This window comes from Homalodisca vitripennis, chromosome 5, assembly GCF_021130785.1.
Source record: "Homalodisca vitripennis isolate AUS2020 chromosome 5, UT_GWSS_2.1, whole genome shotgun sequence".
Classification (NCBI taxonomy): Eukaryota; Metazoa; Arthropoda; class Insecta; order Hemiptera; family Cicadellidae; genus Homalodisca; species Homalodisca vitripennis.
Genome location: NC_060211.1, coordinates 112,326,810 through 112,348,160, shown reverse-complemented (window position 1 = coordinate 112,348,160; position 21,351 = coordinate 112,326,810). Strand labels below are relative to the sequence as shown.

The following is a 21,351-nucleotide window of genomic DNA, read 5'->3' as shown; positions in this document are numbered from 1 at the left end:
AGTTGAAGAATTATATAATATTACAATTATATATATCCATGAAAACCACTAATGACAGTTTTAATCATTAGTCATAACAATTTTAACAAAACCAAAGCTTGAAAATTCTTGAAAAGTTAAAGTAAATAAAATATATTTTAAAAAGGTATAAAATATAAAAATAACATGTAAAATGTATTGACTTTTATTATATACTAAAATTAGGGTGTAATAACAAATACGAGTATAGTGGCTCTAATGGTTTGCCAATGTAATTTACTCATAAATGAATAACACCTTAAGTGTACAAATAAATTGTATTCACTGTGATAAAAGAATTTACTTTCTATATATGACCACGAATTTTATCAAGTTAGTAATAAAGAAGAAACATTACATGAGCAACCAAAAACACAAAATAAAAATTTATGACAGTTGCTTATAATTGCAAGTACAGTGCTTATACAAAACTTGGTCAGTAGTTTTTGTATTTATTTGAAAATATATGTAATTCAAACTTTTCTAGTGCCTAGTTAAAAAACAATTTTTTGAAATAAATTGCAGTAATCATTTATTTATAAATTATAATACTGTGTGATATAACATTTTAGTTAAAAAGAAACTTTAAGCTTTCAATATTTTTTGATACATCTGGAGAATTTTGTCTCCAAGGAAACTGCTCTCCTGTTACATCAATAACCTTGTCGAAGTCAGCTGAGTGTATGACAATATTGATCTAATGAGGTTATTATGACGTTGTTGTAAAAGAAACCCCTTATTAAGAGTTCTTTGAATTAACCGAAATTTAAAAGTGTAGTTTTATTTTGATGTATTTCAAATTCTTAAAGTACAGAAGTTCTAAAATGAAATTACAAAATGATTGCCAACATTTAAATATGGTTTTTTATTTTTTGTACTGTGGCACACTGTTCGTGGGTTTTTTACAGTCTGTAACAACTTATTTACAAAAAGAAATTTCAAAAATATTGTGAAAAATGATATTACCATTATGCGACTGAAAAGAATCATGCTAAGATATTTTCCTCCAGGTAATCATATACATTCTATAAAATTAATCTTAAGTTAGTAAAATATATGTATTTTAGAAGTGGCAATTTTTTATTTGGAAAATGTTTTATATTTTTAACCATTTAATTGAATCCAATATTTAGGACTGAGATCTTAAGTAATTAGTATTAACTTGCTGATCAAGTTAAACTGTTGTTTTATTTAATCAGTTACAATTTTTGTATTATTTACACATTATCGTAAATAAGAATGTCAGGAATGGATAACACAATTTTGAATGAATGTGTGAGAATTTATGCTATAAAATTTGTTTTATATTCATGTTCTATAGAGGGATGAGAAAATATAATTTGAGTAATATTTTAATAAGAAAACAGAAAATACAGGGTGGCGCATGTCAGTTTCCCCAGAAGAGAAATTTAAAGGCGTTATAGGTTAATTGAATAAAACACTTTTAGGCAAGAAAACAAATTCATTACATGAAATTACTTACATATTACCATACAATGTTATAGCAGTTGTTCAAAATGTCTACCTTGATTTTGTATACATTTCATACAACAACTGAGAACAGAATCACAAATTTGTAGCAATAAAGGTTTATCGTTACTAAACAGATAAAATGCATTTCTAATTAGGTTTCTGAGTTCGTCAAGATTTTGCAGTTTTTAAGCATACAGTCTCCTTTATAATACTACTCCACAGTGAAAAATCACATAGGGTCAGGTCTGACGAGCGCGCAGGCCCATTGATTGTACCACGAATTTGGATCAATCTCGAACTTGGATACCCAAATGTGCTGAGGCATTATCTTGTTGCCAGATGAGCAAATGAATATTGAAACCAGGATTGTTTCTGAACTACTCGGGAACTACTACTTCTTGCACCAACTGTAAGCAACTTTCTGAGTTAACATTTCCCTGAAGAAAATAAGGACCAATCAATGCAGTACTCGAAATACCTTCCCATACCATAACACCAGGCACATTGAGGTCTGCTTCGATTACGTTATGAGGATTTATATCCGATCAGTACATGCAGTTATGCTGATTAACGCATCCATTTAGTTTGAAATATGCCTCATCACACTACAAAATTGATCACAAGAAATTTGGATCAGCCTCTGAGCAGACAATTATTGTCTTACAGAATTCCAATTGCCTGTCGGAATCATCCTAGTGAAGCGTTTGGAGTAAAGATGGACGGTGTGGCTTAAATTCTAATTGCTTTAACATTCTTTGCACGCTTCTTGATATTTCTAGTTCAGCAGATGCCTTACGAGTCAATTTACTGGGACTGGCTACAAAAGCTTGAGCAACTGTCTGCAGGTTATCTTCGTTGCAAATTGATCGTGGACGACCACACTTCGGGGCATTTAAAACGATTCCTGTGTATTCAAATTTTTTATTTAACTTCCGCATATACTGTTGAGTGGGTATCGTGACACCTGTATATTAACCACTAAATTCTTTAATTATTACAGCAGTATTTTTATTATGATTCCACTAAAACTGAAACATCACACACTAAGTGTAAGTGTCAGTGTGTGATGTAAACTCGTTGGGCTGTAAACATTTTAAAACATACACAAACAAATAATAGATGCAAAGAGCGTCACTTTACACTAGCCACTGGAACAGACAACAATGAATTTACTCCGTGTTGCTGCCAACTTAATATTGTTACCAACCTATCGAAACAAAATATCCCAATTTATGGGGAAACTGACACATGCGCCACCCTGTAGATTTCAGCTGAATTATTATGGTATGGTAGAGTCTTCCAGGAGTTCTTGACTTCTCCAAAGAGTAGTTTTTAAATGCAAAAAGGTTACATACTTTAAATCCATCTTCAGTTCTTTTTTTATTAACTCGTTTTTATTACTCGAGGTATAAATCGTTGATAAAAGTAAAAAGATATGAAGACAGAATTAAGATACATAACCTATATTCTATTCTACTTATTCCGAAGGCAATGCCATGAATAAAATTTAAAATGTGATGCACAATTATGTGGGCCCAGTCATTTATTATCTATGAATATGTAAATAAAGAATAAAGAATATTTAAGTACAGTTTTTAAAGTTGTGTAAAAAGTTTTGTTCCATTTTTCAATATTGTGCAAAAGATTAAAAAAAATATTTATTATTCATCCAACTAAAATTTTCTAACTATCTAAGTTTTATAACAATTGAAATATCATATATACTTACTTTTCTAATTCACAATAATTTTACTTAATGCCAGAACTCTGGCTATTTATTTTTTCCTGTGTTGGCAGACTTATTGTGACTCATTTGCAAAAGCTTGTTAAACTGCTTGAGTGTTGTTCTTCTTACTCTAATTTATACTTGATTTGTATATGTTTTTTAGCAGTAAATAAAAGTTTGTTTATGTTATAACAGAAAATAAGCAAATCAAATGGTTAGTTATTAAATTATTATTAAAATAGTAATAACAATGTTTTGAGACTTGTTGACGCCTGAGTAAGGAATACATAGATTCCAATCCTTGAAATGTAGCATTTTTTATAACTTCTTTGTCTATTACCATATAAAAAAATATAAAAAAGATGGCATCAAATATTGCTTAAAATTTGTTTATTAACTTAACCATAGCTTAATAATAATGTTGAAGTTACTGTTGAACCAATAATCAAATATGCACATAGAAAGAGAAGTTATTCATAGTTGGAGAGATGGTTTAAGATAATTCTTTTTAACTTTATAATTTTAAAGATGTAGACAACTATTTGGAAGAAGTCCATGACAGGAGAACTTACCTAACCTCATCTATATTTTCAGTTGATTTACTTAACTCACTATCAGTTTCAAATGCTTATTACAATATTCAATAGATTATATTGTATGATTAGGTATACTCTTTTTACAGGAATAGGACTTGAATACACTCAAGGAGGATGCACCAAGACTAAAGAAATAGATTTATTTGATTTAACAGGCAGGTAAGTTTCATATAAAACTGTTATAGAAGTATCATATTAAATTATCATGTTATCATAAATTAAAGTATCATATTAAATAGGTCAAATTAATATAGCAGCAAATAAAAAAATAACTCGTCAACAATAGATGATAGTTAAAACAATATTATTAAAAGTGTGCTAGTAAAAAAATAGTATTTAAATATAAAATTCACATTAAAAAAATCTAGAATAAAATGATCTAGAATAGAAATAGTGTAATGTAATGAAAGATCCAATCAGTTCTTTGCTTATTTTTATTAATGACTTATAAAATACTCTAAACAATTAAAACACTGCCTAATGGTGATATGTCTATTTTAATATAATTTTATAACTGGCACTGAACTAAAGCTTAAAATTATTTATTTACAATGATATAGAATTTTAAAAAACACAACAGTGGATGGAAGCAAACAAATTTAAAATAATTAATATTTCCAATGCAAGAGCGATGGAGTATGTTATACAAAATAAGAAACCATGTTCAATTTTCCAAGAAAACGATTACAGTACAGTAGTTATCCGAAGTTCATTATAAGAATTTAATATTTTTAGAAACCCAGTCATTATTGATATAAACCTATGTTACTTCAGAAACATAGTAATATCTTCAGTAATCAAGAAATAGGTGACTGCTGCTAGAAACCAGATTGTGTTGTCAGCCTTAGCGATATTTCTATAGACATGCGGTTTATGTTTTAACAAATAAATTTATGTTGTTATTTTGTAAACCTTTCTATATAACAAAGTCAGACAGTTCTGTTTGTAATATTATGCTACTAACTTAATTTCCGTTAGGAATTGATTTACATTCTAATGCTGTAAACTCTGACTCTTGCTGTAGACAAGTATGCATGTGAGTGCGCCACTGCTCAGTTTATAGATACCAATAGCAACCGAAAGTGTTTAATCACGGCCCCCCTTATTTGAAATTTTAATGATCAAAAATAGGCTTAATCACATTAATTTAATTCAATCACCTCCATAGTGTATTATCACATGAACTATTTCAGGAAAAAGTTCAATTTAACATAAAATTCATGTTCACAAAGTTTAAACAAAAACATGTTTGAGAATTTTCATTACTTTACAATTATTTCTCATCTGTATAATTCATCTAACATTAATTACCTACAATTTGTAAACATTGCTTATGTAGTTATATTTGCAGATGTGAAATCATAAGAATAAAATTTTATCATACTCTATCTTAAAAGACATTATTAGACTGTTCCTCACTGAATAAAAGAAAGTTGCAGAAACTACATTAAATTATATCAACAGGATAAAGAGGTTTCAAACATTTGCCATTGGTATTATTACAAAAATAGAACATTATATTTCTACCTAATTTAATGTTTATAATATTCAAGCCAACAATGGCAAATGTACAAATCCTATTATCCTTTCAAATCATCTATCATCAATAATAAACATTGTTTAATTTATATATCGGAGGGACTAGTATTACTTAAACATATACAATTTAGTATATGTAATATACAATTTAGTATTATTATAATTTCTAAATCGTATACATCTGAGGTACACTAGAGGATTTAGTAGAGTGCCTTATAATGCAGTAGAATATTTTACAGGTTTTGAAAAATATTTTTTAACGAGAGTACCTCCTCTTGTTCATGCACTTATGTTCAGTAGAACTCTAATCTGTCACTTTCGGGACTGGGAGTGTGGTCGGAACGCAAAAAAGGTTGGATTATCCAAAAATACCCAATATGTATTACATTTTACTATTATACAGTATATGTATCATATTAAATAGTTATTATTATTATTTTATTAGTACATACAGTACAGTACTATCATATAAAGAAACCGTTTTACAGTGCAATAAGACACACAGTGTTATATGGACTTAAAAATGTGTATACCCATTGTTTTACAGTGAAAAAACAAACAAATTACTTTTAAAAAAGTCAGTTATAGAGTTTTGTTTAGCAGATGAAATTCTAGACTTAACTACAGTGTCCCTCCATTTCTTGTGTACAAAATGTTCATTGGAGTTGAGGTTGGGTTCTTCTCTATGTACTAAAGTGTGATGTCAAAAGCGTGCTTGGCATCGGTGAGTGAAATCCGGGTAGGGAGTTTGTCTTCTTCACCATCCAAGTCCTCATTCATAGTTTCCTCATCATTGTTCTCTATAACAGCGGATACAGTCTGATCATTATTGAGTTGTTTAAAGGATTCACAGTCTGTCACATTCGGTTATCCACTTTTAAACTTCATTAGCAGGAACGTTTGGCCCTAGAGTTTGTGGATCTTTAACGATTTCCTGTATGTCATTGTTTTGCTCGTCTTCAGACTGGTTATTTTTGTCAGGTTTCACTTCATCCCATAACGCAGTGATTGTGTAGATAGCATAGTATTTGATGTTCAGGGATTTTATAGCCTCAAATATGTTGCAACCCTCTTCAGATTTTTCTAATATTGAGCTGATGTACTTTGCAATATCACCTTTTTAACCATTCATAACTCCCCGATCTATTGGTTGAATGAGTGATGTTACTTTTGGAGGGAGAAAGAGTGCTTTTATGTCCCCTTTCACTATATCTTTTTCATATGGATATGACGGTGCGTTATCCAACAGCAGTAGAGCACGAACAGACAGCTTTTCTTGTTTCAAGTATTTATCGACCAATGGGACAAACTCTTTGAAAAACCAAGATTGAAGAGATTGCAGTCCATCCAAGCAGATTTTTTACTGCAATAATAAACCAGCAAGAAATATTAGCTTTATATGATTTTGAACGCCCTAGGCTTCTTGGATTTGCCAATAATGAACAAGGGAAGCGTGTATATACCATCTGCGATACTACAAAGAGTGACTGTTATCCTATCTTTCATAAATTTTGTTCCTGCCACGGATACATTTTAAGCTGCTAGCGTTTTCGTTGGTAACATTTTAAAGTTTAGTTCTGTCTCATCGATATTATAAACTTGTTAAGGTAACATTTCATTTTCTTCGACAATTTCTTGGAACTTCACAGAAAACTCCTTAGCAGTCAAGCAGATAGTTTTTCAACAGAAATTGAAACATACCAGACTCCATAATGGGCTTTCCAGCGATCAATCCAGCCCTCACTAGCTGCGAACTCACTTCCGGCTTCCTTTTTTTGTGAAAAATCATTGCCTTTTCTTTTAAAATTGGTCCAGATATTGGGGTTCCGTTACTTCTTTATTGACAGAACCACATCCACAATGCGTTGTCAAGCTGCTCAAGTCTAAGTTTTTTTTAGTGTGTTTGCGATTCTTAAGAGCATTTTCACGATCAATCATAATTGTATATAACAATGTCTTTCCTATTTTTCCTGCAATTCTTAAATGTGGAAACACCTACATTGAGTTCCTTTGTAATTTTTTGGAGCAATTCTCCTTTGTCCAGTCTTTGTAGCACTGCTAATTTTTCAATTAGTGAAACAGTTATGTGTTTATGTTTTCCTCCTGACAACTCTACACTATGTGTTAAAACCAACAAATTATAAAACTACACAGGAAAGTACAAAAACATGCACATCAACATAAACAACATAAAAGATGACACAGCTCTGAAGCGGGCAAGCAATAACAACCGTAACAATGGGGAGCGAAGGGCAGTGAATCCTCAACAAGTCGGTACAGCTCACGAGATCGAGCATGGTCGGATTAACTGGAACGGCACACCAGCCGAGGGCGGATTAGAGATTTTCTACTGTACAATACCTGTTACATAATGTAATATAGTCTAAGTGAACGATTACAAAATGTTTATTAATAATTACAAAACCATGCCTTTACATCTAAGATAGCATACAAAACTAAAATTTATTATTATTTACACTGTTGAAGACTCTTGGAGCAATTGAAAAAAACTTATAAATACTAAATGTAAAGAATAAAATACTTTTTCAATTTATTTATTTTTTGGACGAGGCCTTTTGAAACCAAAGGTTTCATCATCATTGTCGCCTGATAGTAATTAGTCAAAATACTAACCATGTACAAAAATGGAAGATACTGACATAATTTTAAGAAAAACACACAATTCAAATTGCAAATTGTACAATAACTTACTAAATAATATAAAAATTCTTTAACATTTTTTGTCTTCAGAAAATTAAAACATTATTTGGATAAATACTTACTGTAGGAATAAAATAAAAGTTTTTGTTTAATGGACTTTATTTGGAATTAAGATGGAAATAAGAAATATCAATGAATAGTAGTAAAATTGTCCTACTTATAAAAAATATTATTATTTTTTCATTTTGTCTTCATTCTGATAATTAGAAATTGTTAAAAAGATTTTTGTCAGTCTTTCCATTGTAAGATCTAACAAAGTTGGTAAAATGGACACTGGATCAATCACTTAGGTTAATTTTAATTTCCCATCTTAATTCTTTATAATGATGGATTCCTCTGGTACAGACAGATCATACGATTTAGGGATAATCAGTCATAATCATTATCATAATCATAGGGATAATCATTAGCTAAATCTTGGTATTGTGTTGTGTGTATAACTCCATCTCTGCATTTAACACTACCTTTCTGGTGTAAAGGCTTTCAAGACTTATAAACAATTGTCTGCAGATATATCTAGCTTGCAAAGCCATGCAAGATTTTTGTTATTCTCCCCTAGTAATTAGTCATTTATTATACTGTTACAATATACAGTCTATTTCTAAAACCTTTATTGAAACTTTTGAAGATGCGCTTTTTGAAACAACCAGGATGATAATTCATTCTCCTAGATGCAATAAGTAAGATCCAAGGCCTCTTCTTGTGATTTCCCTTGTCAACCTTTTGAAAATATGCCCAGAGTGCATTGGGATGGATAAATAATAATGTCAGAATATATAGCTCTTATCTATACATATTGGTTTTATACTAATTAGTGGTAAAGGCAAAACATAACACAATGAGATGTTCGTTAGTTTTCGAGATATTATGCAGAAGTCAGTCAGACATGAACATTTTCCAGCCCCATGAGTGATAGGCTTTATTAATACTCAGCCAAAAAATCCCTTTTGCTTACACTTAAAAATATAACAAAAACGTATTACTTGGCAATGAAAAATGAGGAACCTTTTGACTCAGTTTATTTACTATTTACAGTTATACAAAATTTATTAGGTTTATCAAAGACAAAAGTCAAATCCCAAAAGGGTGACAGGGCTCTACGAGCTTTCGGATCTCAAAGACAAAAGTCTGATTTGCAAAATGCGGTATTTTGGCAAGGTAATGTTATTGCATACTTTTTACCATCCACATCCTGTCCTAAGGTGTGTGTGTTGCAGTGAAAATCTGCTGCTTCTACGCACGAACTCCTTAGCTGAAGAGACGAATCAAAGTCGAAACAGAAAATCCACAAATATGTCAAGAGCATTAGCTGAAAGAATAAGTTTGCATTGACACACAATCCAAAAGCGTTTTGGCCGTCACGGAGTAACGGATCCCAAAAGGGTAACCGATCTCTGTGACGAAGCCTTGTCGCCTGGACAAAGTGTCTTGCAAAATGGGGAATTGATTTATGACCCAGTTTGCGTTTGATCCTGTTTTCGTTCTATTTTCGGAACTCATCAGCATGGCGAAGTAGCCATGGAACTTGGAAATTTGCATTACATTTGCAAGCTCTACGAGCTTTCGGATCCCAAAAAGGTCAAAGACAAAAGTCTGATTTGCAAAATGCACTATTTTGGCAAGGTAATATTATTGTTTACTTTTTACCATCCACATCCTGACACAACGATATTAGGTTTAGTTGTACATAAACTAATCTTTCCACTTTATAAAACTTTTATATATATTTACATTGTTACACACAGACACACACACACACACACACACACACACACACACACACACCATTTTTGACATTTATGACTGCATTTAAGAAAAAAATCATTACTCAAAGAGATTACATCAATTAAAATCTTTAGAACTTAGAAAATGAAATAAGGTCAAATAAAAAATTAATAATTCTTGCACAGTTTTAATCAGGTATCACTTAATCTCCATTACAACCACCAGAGATAATAATTTAAAATAGTTACTGTGCCAGATGATTGTATATATTAATCCATTTCATATGTGAGAATTGGATGAAAATAAAAAAGCCATTTGTGGGAAACACATTAACCCTGTCCTATTTTTAACGTGTTTTATAGTTAAGTTAAAAATTCAGTATTTGACGTCAGACAAGGATTTACAGATTTACTAGAAAATATTTACAGTTTATAAAGGAATACACTAATTTTGTATTTCTGTCGACAGTACTGATATCGAAGAGCTGGCGTTTGCTGTTGCTAAAGGAGAGCCTCTAATAACTCCGAATGTCCATCACCAGCTAGTTGATTCTCTGAGACGTCTGCAGAAAAAAATATTCAGTACCACCATTCACAATTTTTACCGTCACAAAACATTGAAAACGCATCTATTACCGTTGACGAATGTGGCGTTTGATAAGTTTGGAAAAAAGTAAGAAAGTATAAATAATAATTATTAAATGTAATCTGCTTTAGAAATAAGAGGAGCAAATTACTTTTACCTATATACACAAAAAATATCTGTAAAAATGTGAAAACATCTGTCATGTTTAGAACTACGGTAAGTGTAATAATTCGCTTACCAAATCCAATTCCAATTTGTTACTTCTTAAATCAATTTTGTACTGTAAGGCCTGCCAAAGTGTTAATATAATGTAATAATGCTTTTTATACATATTGCTTGGCCTTTATAATAGATCTATTTCCTATAAAAATAACTTGATTATTTATAGATGTTATCCTAGATTTTGGTGGCTATAATTTACACTGTCCAACAACTGTAAAATAATATTCTATAAATGTTATTGAAATGTCATCAGAAATAAGATTTAACATTTACAAATTGTAACACACCATATTAGCAAACTGCATAAGTCTGTTTTACCACATTACTGCATTCATTTTTATCACATTCCATTATGGTGATGGTATTGCAAAGTATAGTTTAACACCTTCACTGCAGCTCTATTCATGTACCGACTCTCAGAGAACGGATATAATATTAATGTGCATCCATGGTTTCATAACACTAGCCTATTAAGATAACTTTCTTGAAGACAGGAAAAATGAAGACACAATTTTCTAATCATTCCGCAAAGAATTGTACAAATTTAATATAGTGATTACTGAAGATAAAGTAATAAATGTATTTCAATAAAAAATATATTTCCATAAGTCATAAATAATATACTGTCAAAATTCATATTCTTATCTTTAACGGTTTTTTTCTTGTACATGAACAAAAAGTTGTCCATTGAAGATATCCTAAGGGGCTCTATCTCTGAAATTTAAAATAATACCACAACCAAAAACCAATCCTACAACTCTGAATTTTAGTAATTTATTATACAATGTTTTAGTGTAAAATGTGTACGAAAACACAATGCACACATATTACACAGGCAACCAATCTCAAAAGAGGATTGTTTGAAAAATAAGGAACGTTTAACTTACATGCTGCCTGGTGCAGATTTGGATAGTGAATTTATGCTTACTTAACTCTCTTACTTACTTGACTGCTTAGTTAACTCTCTTATCTTAATGTCTTAGTATATAGCTACTTCTTGCCGTCAAGTTTTCCTCACTGGCAGTGCAGTATTTCACTTGCCACGAGAACACCATACCACGTAAAATTCACAACGCCATTCAGATTTTGTCAATTTGTGCACAAACTTTGTTCAGCCATCTGAGTGTGTAAGGAAATCAAACTTTTTTTATGGTGAAAACACAATGAACAAGCTGTCTGGGAAAAAATGGTGTAACATGTTTGACACAAACAAAAACATATGCAACAAAAATGGTCAAAACGATTTTGTTTGTTTTTGATCATCGTCTTCAAATTCCAAATATGGTGTCTAGTGACTTTCAGTATAAAACACATTATAATATGAAGAAGTGTTGTTATAATCAAAGTCAAATATACAAGAAGTCAGAGTTTTGTTCACTCAGGTCAAGAAAATGAGTGGAAACCTCATTGCACTTAGTTCTTATAGGACATTTTGTGTTGTTTCTAGAGTGACAGGATATTTAAGATGGGTAAGGTTTGGGGTTGAAGCCACTTCCTGTCAAGATCCCATGAAGGGAGACAATAGGCACCATGTAAGTCTTATCACCTTGGCTGTTCCAGCCTCTTCCAGTTAGAGCATGTAGCAGAGACCAAGGGAGATAATAGAACCTCATGTTTTGGCTTTTTAACATTAAGGGAGTCCCAACCAACCACCGTCTGTGGTAAACTAGACCTGCTTACCATCTATTTTTGTACTGATATGGTAACAAGACATTTGTTGTTACCAATGTGCACTTTCATTGTGCCTGATTAATACAACACGCATTGTAAAATTAAAAGTTTCCTTATAATCAAAGCAAATATACACAAATTTAGTATTAGGTTTAGTTATGTTATAAATATTTTTTAATAGCTTATATTATTTTAGATGACAAAATACTTTTCTAGACCCCCCTTTTCCCTATTTATTATGCACTAATTAATTGTTATAATATTTCTTCAGATGTTTGACTGGAAGCTATGACAGGACCTGCAAAGTTTGGGATATTGAAACGGGTGAGGAAGTCTTTACTCTTCAAGGCCACAAGAACGTTGTGTATGCTGTTGCGTTCAATAATCCAAATGGGTCAGAAATAATTACTTACTTTTAACTTGAATTTAATAATCATAGAACTATAAGAGAAAAATGTGTTGAGTATGTCTCAATTTATTTATTTTCTTTCAAAAAAAAAACAATTATGGTATTTTATTTGGTTTGCTTAATTGGAGAACTTTGATGAAACTAAAAGAAAGAAGAAAGAAAGAAACTTTATTTCTCACAAATAAAAATTAAAGATACAATTTTTATAAAATTGTACAGACTAACCAAAAAAAACATTACATTTACTTACACATAAACAATACATACATATGCAACTACAACTACTATTACACTATATATCACTATGAGAAATAAAGAGAAAAAAACTCCAAGGCAAAGCCTGTTTGGAGTAATAATTATCATAAAATTAACAGAAAACTAGCAGCTTTACAAACAGTACAGTAATATTTTTCGTAAAACTTATTTATTTTTACTCCGCATGAAGTTCGTGAAAAACACTACTAAATTTATACAAAAATCTTAAACTATACATAAAATAAACAACTAAGCCTAAATGTAAAAAATTAAACAAATAAACACGGAGAACATAATGAACACAACTAGAACATAAATTAAATGATGTATTATTATCATTATTGGAAACAGATTACAAGGAAAGGAACAATCTCATTTTAAACATTAATTTTAAAAAGTACTTCTTCAATATCCTTCATTGACAATAGCCACTTTTTAAGGGGAGTTGAACGCAAAAATCGGTAAAAAAATGTTTTTTTCGCTTTTATTTTTTATTTTTATTATTTGATTCTTTCTGAACAATTTACTGCAATCCCTACATAAAAATGGCTTTCCGTTGAGCTTCTATGATTTTTCAAATATAAGACTACATAACAAATTTCGCATCAACTTTGCGCTCCGCCTCCTAACACCTGGTGCAAATACAGGTTAGCAGAAGTAAATGAAGAAGAAATTACCTACAATCACAAACATTCTCTACCTCAAGCTGTAATTGACAGCAATAAAACCTACATACAGAGATTTGTCAAGATTAGATCTACTAAAAAAATGTCTTCACGGTAAAACCCAGAACGTGAACGAATCTTTCAACAATGTAGTGTGAAACCGAATCCCAAAAAATGTGTTTGTTGGAAGAGAGACTCTTGTATTAGGTGTTCATGATGCTGTTCTAACATTCAATGAAGGTAACATTGGAAGGATCAAGGTTTTAAAGGAGTTAGGAATAAAAGACTGTGGCAAATACACCGTAAGCACATTGAAGAGCCTCGATGAAGTCAGGATGAGGTAGGCAGATCTGAAAGCAGAGTCAATGACTAAGGAAGCAAGAATAAAGAAAAGGAGACAGTTATTAGGTGAGGAAGAAGAAATGGATGGTAGCTACTGTCCTGGCTTCTAAAGGTAATATAAACTTATAATTATTTGGATTTTTTGTTTTCCGCTGTTTTGAAAATTACCGGTTTTTAATATATATGTACCTTTTTCTCAGAAACTATAAATGCTACACACATGACATTTTTACTGGTTATAAAGTCGCCTGTTAGAAGTATGTAGCTCTATTTTTATCAAATTTCATCAATAAATAAATATTTAGAAAAATATTTTATCTTAAAATATAAAAATAAAAAATGACACAAATATAACAATTTTTTTTTCTTTAGTTGTATCAATTATTTTACAAAGATTTTAGAGGTATAAATACAATATTATATCCTACACCTTGTGTAAAAATTTCAACTTCCTAACTGTTATGAGTTCTGAGAAAAAGGTACATAAAGTTACCTTATTTTAACATTGGGCCTTATGGACCGTTCAACTCCCCTTAAGCTGTTTTAGAAAAATATTAATTGACTATTTAACTAATTCTTTTAACATTGTCTTGCGAATGTTTTTATTAATTTTTTGTTGGAAATATGTTACAGACTGACTTTTATAATATATAGTGTTATGCTGATACACCGATGGATGCACCAGGGCCGTTCTTAGGGTTGGTGGTGTCCGGGGCAAGCGTAGCCTTGATGGCTCCTCTCCAACTTAAATATAAAAAGTTACATTCCTACAGTAATCTCAACCAAAGAATGTGTGTCTATTATTTAAAATATCACAGCCCGTGTCTGTTTTCACACCCGTAAGCTCATCAACAGTGAAGTTTAATATCACGCTTTTGGCTTTAACCTAAAACTGCTGTGCCTCTGCCCTCAGTGTACACAACTAAGGAGGTTGGAGCAGTTTGCCCCAGTCACCCCCACCCCTTCAAATGGACTTGGAATGCACTACAATAGTGACTGAAAATAAGGAATGTTTGTAGTGGATAAGTTATGGGAGTAGCCTTGTTATTACAAAAATAAGATAAATAGCTTCTTATAAAGAGTTATTAATTTATTAAGAGTCAACAAACAATGCAGACATGATTTTACATAAACAATCCAGTTTTAGGTAAAGACAGACTGATGAATTTCAATACTGACTGTAACTTACTGGTTGTAATGGAAATAAAAGTGTCTGCCTTGTTGAATGTTTGCAATCGACATATTCAAATAAAAATATTTAGCAATTCATTAGACATAATAAGCTAGATCAAAATATTATGATTCTAATTACAATACTAGATAAGGGAGGAGGAGTATGGTAGACATGTAATAGGCATGTAAGGGAATTGAGGGCATTCACTGGAGGAACATGCATCATCATTAAACTTGTCTTATCCTTGTATAAATTAAGATTCATCCAAAATTTCAAATATATAGATCAGTTCTCCAGATATCCCCTGGCGATTAAAACTTTGCTGACATTCAGTCAATCCGGTGAATGGATATACACAATAATAAAACTCAATTTTGCTCATTTAGAAATGGACATTCATCTTGTAAAATTTTAAGTTTATAATACATTTTTTTAATGACATGTCCTGCAAACATACAGAAAGGACAGAAACTTTCCAGCCCCTTGAATGACAGACTTCTCTAACTCTCAGCCAATAAATAAAAACTACTAATTAGTTATAGAGGAAAAGACTAAACATAGTGGCTGAATTAAATAAAGCACTAAGCCAAAATCAATTTTCCATTATCAAATTATATGGCAACATTTAAAGGAAACTTCGTCAACTTGAAAAGGCTATGTTACATTGAAGGTTAGAGAAGATGGATGCTTGCTCAGGAATTTCTTTAATGAAACTCTAAAATCTACTCTCAAATAGAATTGTGAACTGTACTCGTAAGTTCTACTTTTGATGTTTGTAATCACTATGATAGTGTAATAACTTGCATTACATTAATTGTGGACAGTAAAATTATAATTTTTATTTTAAGAGTTCTTAATATTTTTCATTTAAATATTACAGAGATAAAATCCTTACGGGATCATTTGACAAGACTGCACGTCTGTGGTCATACGAAACAGGAGAATGCAAACAAACTTTCTCAGGACACTCAGGCGAAGTGGTGGCAGTGCAGTTTGATCCCCAGAAGCAGCTGATTGCCACTGCCTCCATGGACGCCACAGCTAGACTCCACAACTCTGCTACAGGTTCTCACCATGTGTAACTATACTAACTATAAAATGTAACTGTACGTCTAAAGATAATGTTTATTTGAAATTATGAAATAATAAACCATGGAGTACACTATACAAATAGAGGTGAATGTTTTATAAACATATTTTTACATTGATACAGGTCCAAAAATAATTTAAAATAAGAATTGTATTATTTTGACTATTAGAATGGACTTGAAATGTATACACATGGTTTAGACAAAATGTGTATAATTACTGTATACAGTGTGTTTAAACCATGTGTATAAATTTTCAGTCCATTCTTAAAGTCAAAATAAGATATTTCTTGGTTTTATCCAACAGTTTTAAGATTCAACGTTTAAAGCTAGAGTTCTCAAATGATTGATAAAATAGATGAATATAAAGGATTGGATGTGTTATTTTCCAGATAGTATCTATTATATCTAATTTTCTTAGTTTAATATTGGTTTTTCGATGATGCCTAAAAATGTTCTACAACAGTAAACAAATTGAGGTGTTGCAGGACAGGAAGTTGCTGTGTTACACGGCCACACTGGGGAAATAATAAGTCTTCAGTACAACACTTACGGCACTCATCTGCTGACAGGATCTTTCGATCACACTGTTGCCTTGTGGGATACTAGGACAAATAGGTAATTGTAATCGGTTCATTATAGTGGAGTTTCCGTAGAATGCATTCTGATATATCAAACTTCCCAATAAAACAAAAGATTTTAAATCTCCTTCAAACGTAGATAACTTTTAATGTTCAGAATCTCCTACATTAAAATATAGGAGTATGCCACACTATGTATTGTGTAACAGGATTCACTAGGGTTTGCACGCAACATTTCAAATATAGAGTTCATTTCATTTTTGAGATATCCTTCAGAAAAAAAATCTTACAGAAAAGGAATTTTTACATCCTCCCAGCAAGTGGTGGCTCACTATGAAGCAGAGAAAATTGCACTTGACATAGACACTTTGTTTTAATTTTTTACTCTTAATATTTCACATGGAATTCATGAAAATAGAAAATAATTTAATTCAAAATGTAAAAGTTTTGTTAAGTAACTATTTTGTGTTTTGTTAAATAAATATTTGTTCTTAAGTTCTCATTTGTGTCTCCTCTTTCCACCTTTAAATTTAAGAGTAATACCATTAAATTGCTAAATTGTTTTTATTTTTCAATGTGTATAACTTAATTGACAAATATAAATGTTTAGGTAGAGAAATTGTAAATCCTGTTATTAAAAAACAAGCCTATATTAGTCAAGCTTTTGAATAATATAATTCACCTGATTTCTAGGTGCCTGGTTATAAAAATTTGATTCCATACCCCCAGGCATACTAAATTAGCTCCCCCCAGAAATTTTTGTCTAAAACCGCCTATGCTCCCAGCAGACAAAAAAGAAATTGTGCCAGTCTACTGAGAGGTATAGGCTTCAATGATACTCAGCCAAACTCCACTGATGGACATGCACCATCATATAACTCATTCTTGTCTCTATGTATAAATGAAGCTTCATGCAGAATTTAAAGTCTACAGATGAAATTGTTTTCAAGATATCTTACGGATAGTTAGACTACAATACATCTTTTACTAAGCTAAATTTTAAAAGTCACAAGCTAAATTTTAAAATTGTATGACTGTACTCAATTTGTTTATAAATATATTTATTCTTTGATTTTCTTGTGGCATTCATGGTACCCATGACAAATGAAAAAGTGTTCATTAAAACTCAGCCAAACATGATGAAGTGACATGCACCATAAACAAACTCGATGTTGCCTAAATAGAAATGAAGCTTCATGCAAGATTTCAAGTCTATTGTAACACAGTATTAGAAAACTACTGAATATGGATTGTAGTGATGCAGAAGCATGTACAAATACACAATAACACCTGCTTCCCATTCCTTTTTATATACTTTACTGAGTGTCTAAAGGCAAACAAAACTTTGAAAAAATATCTAACAGTGGAAACTTTGAGAAAATATCTAACAGTGTAATTTACTGTTAAGGTGATTGAATTGAAGTTGACAAAGGTAATTCAAAGAAGAAGTGATTATGGAACTCTTGCAAAAAGGGTAAGCAAAGTACAACAAAATTGAGCCCTTACATTATTAGAGGTTTTCATTCAACTGTAAGGATCATCTTGTAGTGAATATTGGCAGTATTTACTCTACATAAGAACCCTTGCTTTTATTAATTTCCTGATAACATACATGCTTTCCTCGAAACTCCACTGTATTTAAAGTATAAATTACATCCGTTGTATAAACATGCTGGACTGTAAATATTTATTCATTAATTGGAGAAATCCTCTCCTCTGCATTGAGAAATCAACACAGTTGAGAAATACTATATGTCCTTATACTGTATTAATAAACATATTTTCAAATAAAATTATCAGCGATTAGAAAAACTTTGTATTGGTATTGTACCTGTAGTGATGAATATGGTAAGTATAAATTCTAATATTTACTTAAAAAGGTACTGTAATACCTATTGCTAGTATATTATGAAAGTAAATTAATATTTCTCTGATTGGGTGATAATGGAACAGCTCGAATTTGAGATAAGACTAATGCTATCTTTACTAGATAAAACATATGTGTATAATGATATGCAGATGCATTACTTAAGAGCATTAAAAGACTTTGAGTCTTCTTCCATAAGAACAATGTCAAACCTCATGGACTTCTAAATGCACATTTTTCATCACAGCATTATGGGGGGTGTCTTATTTTTAACATATAATTAATATGCATCCAAATGCTTTGAATTTTTTCCGGAAAGTATATTCTTTTTCAGTATTTCAATAATAAAGTACATTTTGAATTTTTTTCTGAATAACTAATAAAATATCACAAAATGTAATATACGTTCGGATGTGTATTAATTAAATCTATAAATGAGACATTTTCATTATTCTACAACTAAAAATAAGATCGTAAAAGTACATAAGATTTAAAATTTGTTCTTCAAGATGGCCACCAGTACAGCAGGCCCTTAGTAATGAAATATTCTGTTTCAGTCAGCTGGGAGTACTGACAGGCCATGATGCTGAGATCAGCAGCTGTATGTTCAGTCAAGATGGAAATTTGGTTGTGAGCGGTTCACTGGACAAGACCGCTCGAGCTTGGGATATGAGGACATTAACTTGTCTCTATAGAATTGAAGGCCACAATGATGAGGTAAGAGTTTATTTTCATTCATTGTCACTTAAACTATGTTCTACTTTTTTATGTTCTTAACAGGCAAACTCATGTTACGTCATAGGCACTACTTAGAACTGGCCTTTCATCTAATTTTCTATAACTTTTATTCCTTATTACTAGTGAATACAATATCATATCTCTTTGTTCAACGTGCTCCTAGCAGCTTAAACATGAGAATAATGTGCTTTTCCATTTAGCATTTAAACCAAAAATCAAAGGCTTTTTGCTTCGGTAAACAAGAGAACAGTTTTCAATTTCAAACATATCATTACAGTTAGTTGGACGAAAATTCATTCAATCAAAATTATCAGTAATTAGAGCAATTTGAATGCATATACAAAATGGCAGCTGTTTAAAGTTTCACTGATACTGATCATATTTCAACAGCCACCATTTTGTAATGAATAAAGCTTGTGGCGTGAGGTTTGCTCCATTTTGTTCTAATAATACAGATCTATGATATGCATACTGACTTAGGCTTGAAATCAGGATTTTCATATCCCTACCCCATGAGCTGTACCCCCAATGTAGGCGTGTGATGATCATCGCATAAAAAAGTAGCTAAAATAGCCGTATAACATTGTGCCAAGTTTAAAGATTCCATCTGCTATGGTTTAAAAAATATTAAGGTGTTTCCAGATATGAATACGCATTCACTCCCAGAACGTACACAAGCTGAAGATGTTGCTCACTTCAAGACTGGACAATGTGTCTCTTGGGAGTTTAAGTGTTAAACATCCTGTATAGTTTAGTAGTCATCTTTAATAGTAATGTTTCATCATCACCATGATGATGAAGATTAATGGTGAAACCAAAATAAAAACTGATTAATAAAATTGCAGGTGTTGGATGTAACTTTGGATCTTAGAGGATGGCGGTTAGCTACAGCTAGCAGCGACTCAACAGTTTGTTTGTGGGATCTACAGAACAACTGCAAGTTGATATCCACTCTTTCAGGACATACTCAAGAAGTTTCAAAGGTTTGTAATACATATTAATTTAAATTTATTATTCTCTTGTGATAGTGATTTCCATCAGTATTATGCAGCAATATATCAATATTTGATTGCAGGTTTGTTTCAATCCCGCGGGTAGCATTGTGTTGACTGCCTCCCAAGACCACACTGCTCGCCTCTGGGATCCTGACTCTGGGAAATGTCTACAAATTCTAGAGGGCCATTCAGATGATGTGTTCTCTTGTGCATTCAGTTATTATGGAGACACTATTATTACAGCTTCCAAAGATAACACTTGTCGTATATGGCACAACTCAATTGTGAAGAAGATTGATGAATAAAGCAGTTAAGAATGAAAAAAAATTGGCCTTTATAATTGTTTGTTTGTGATATAAATCCACATTGATTCATTTCAGTTCCTAAAATATAAATGATTTATGAGAGTAAGTTTTGACATTTTTTGAAAAGCCCTAGACATTCCTACAATGCAGCGATGTTAGATCCGGCATTTAATCTGGAGGGAAAGAGACTGGAGAGCATTTAATCTTATGAGGATGATGCATATTGCCTACAACTTACTTTATACATTATAAAAAAAAACCCCATTAACTTGATGGAGAAGGAAGATATTTACCACATTACAATATTTCCAGTAAGCTAGTCAATAGCCAAGCACCTTAGTTAACACACACAATCAGTCACAGTTTCAACCCTTGTGTAGTATCTATCCAGGTCACACCAATTCTATAAGCAAAAAGTTGTTTATTTATCAGAGCCAGAACCAGTTGTGTAAAACCAGAACTTGTTAAGTAAAACTCAGTTAACACATACCATCAGTCACAGTTTATAGCAATGCTCTGTAATGCAAGTTTGACCTTCCACCCCATTGTTTGTTTTCTACAGAAGATCCCTGATCGAACCGGGTTCTGGCGACCTCTATTGCAATCAATACTGATGCGTGGCCTGGTCTGCCATCTGATTCTTTGCTTTGGATTAT

At 31.5% G+C, this 21,351-nt stretch overlaps 1 protein-coding gene across 1 annotated transcript; it reads left to right on the top strand.

Annotated features, from left to right (window-relative positions):
- The first annotated feature begins 688 nt into the window (after positions 1-688).
- On the top strand, positions 689-20,717 carry LOC124362715 (dynein assembly factor with WDR repeat domains 1-like). The gene is made up of 9 exons (XM_046817432.1): positions 689-1,028; positions 3,900-3,972; positions 10,267-10,470; positions 12,548-12,670; positions 16,002-16,186; positions 16,698-16,827; positions 19,215-19,374; positions 20,241-20,378; positions 20,471-20,717. Exons 1-9 carry the CDS (start codon positions 989-991, stop codon positions 20,693-20,695), a joined length of 1,278 nt encoding a protein of 425 aa, XP_046673388.1. The 5' UTR covers positions 689-988; the 3' UTR covers positions 20,696-20,717.
- Positions 20,718-21,351: the final 634 nt, after the last annotated feature.

Coding starts and splice junctions, on each gene's coding strand:
- LOC124362715 (XM_046817432.1), top strand. CDS start 989: ATGCGACTGAAAAGAATCATGCTAAGATATTTTCCTCCAG. Junction 3,973..10,266: donor TTATTTGATTTAACAGGCAG/GTAAGTTTCATA, acceptor TTCTGTCGACAG/TACTGATATCGAAGAGCTGG. Junction 20,379..20,470: donor ATACTCAAGAAGTTTCAAAG/GTTTGTAATACA, acceptor ATTTGATTGCAG/GTTTGTTTCAATCCCGCGGG.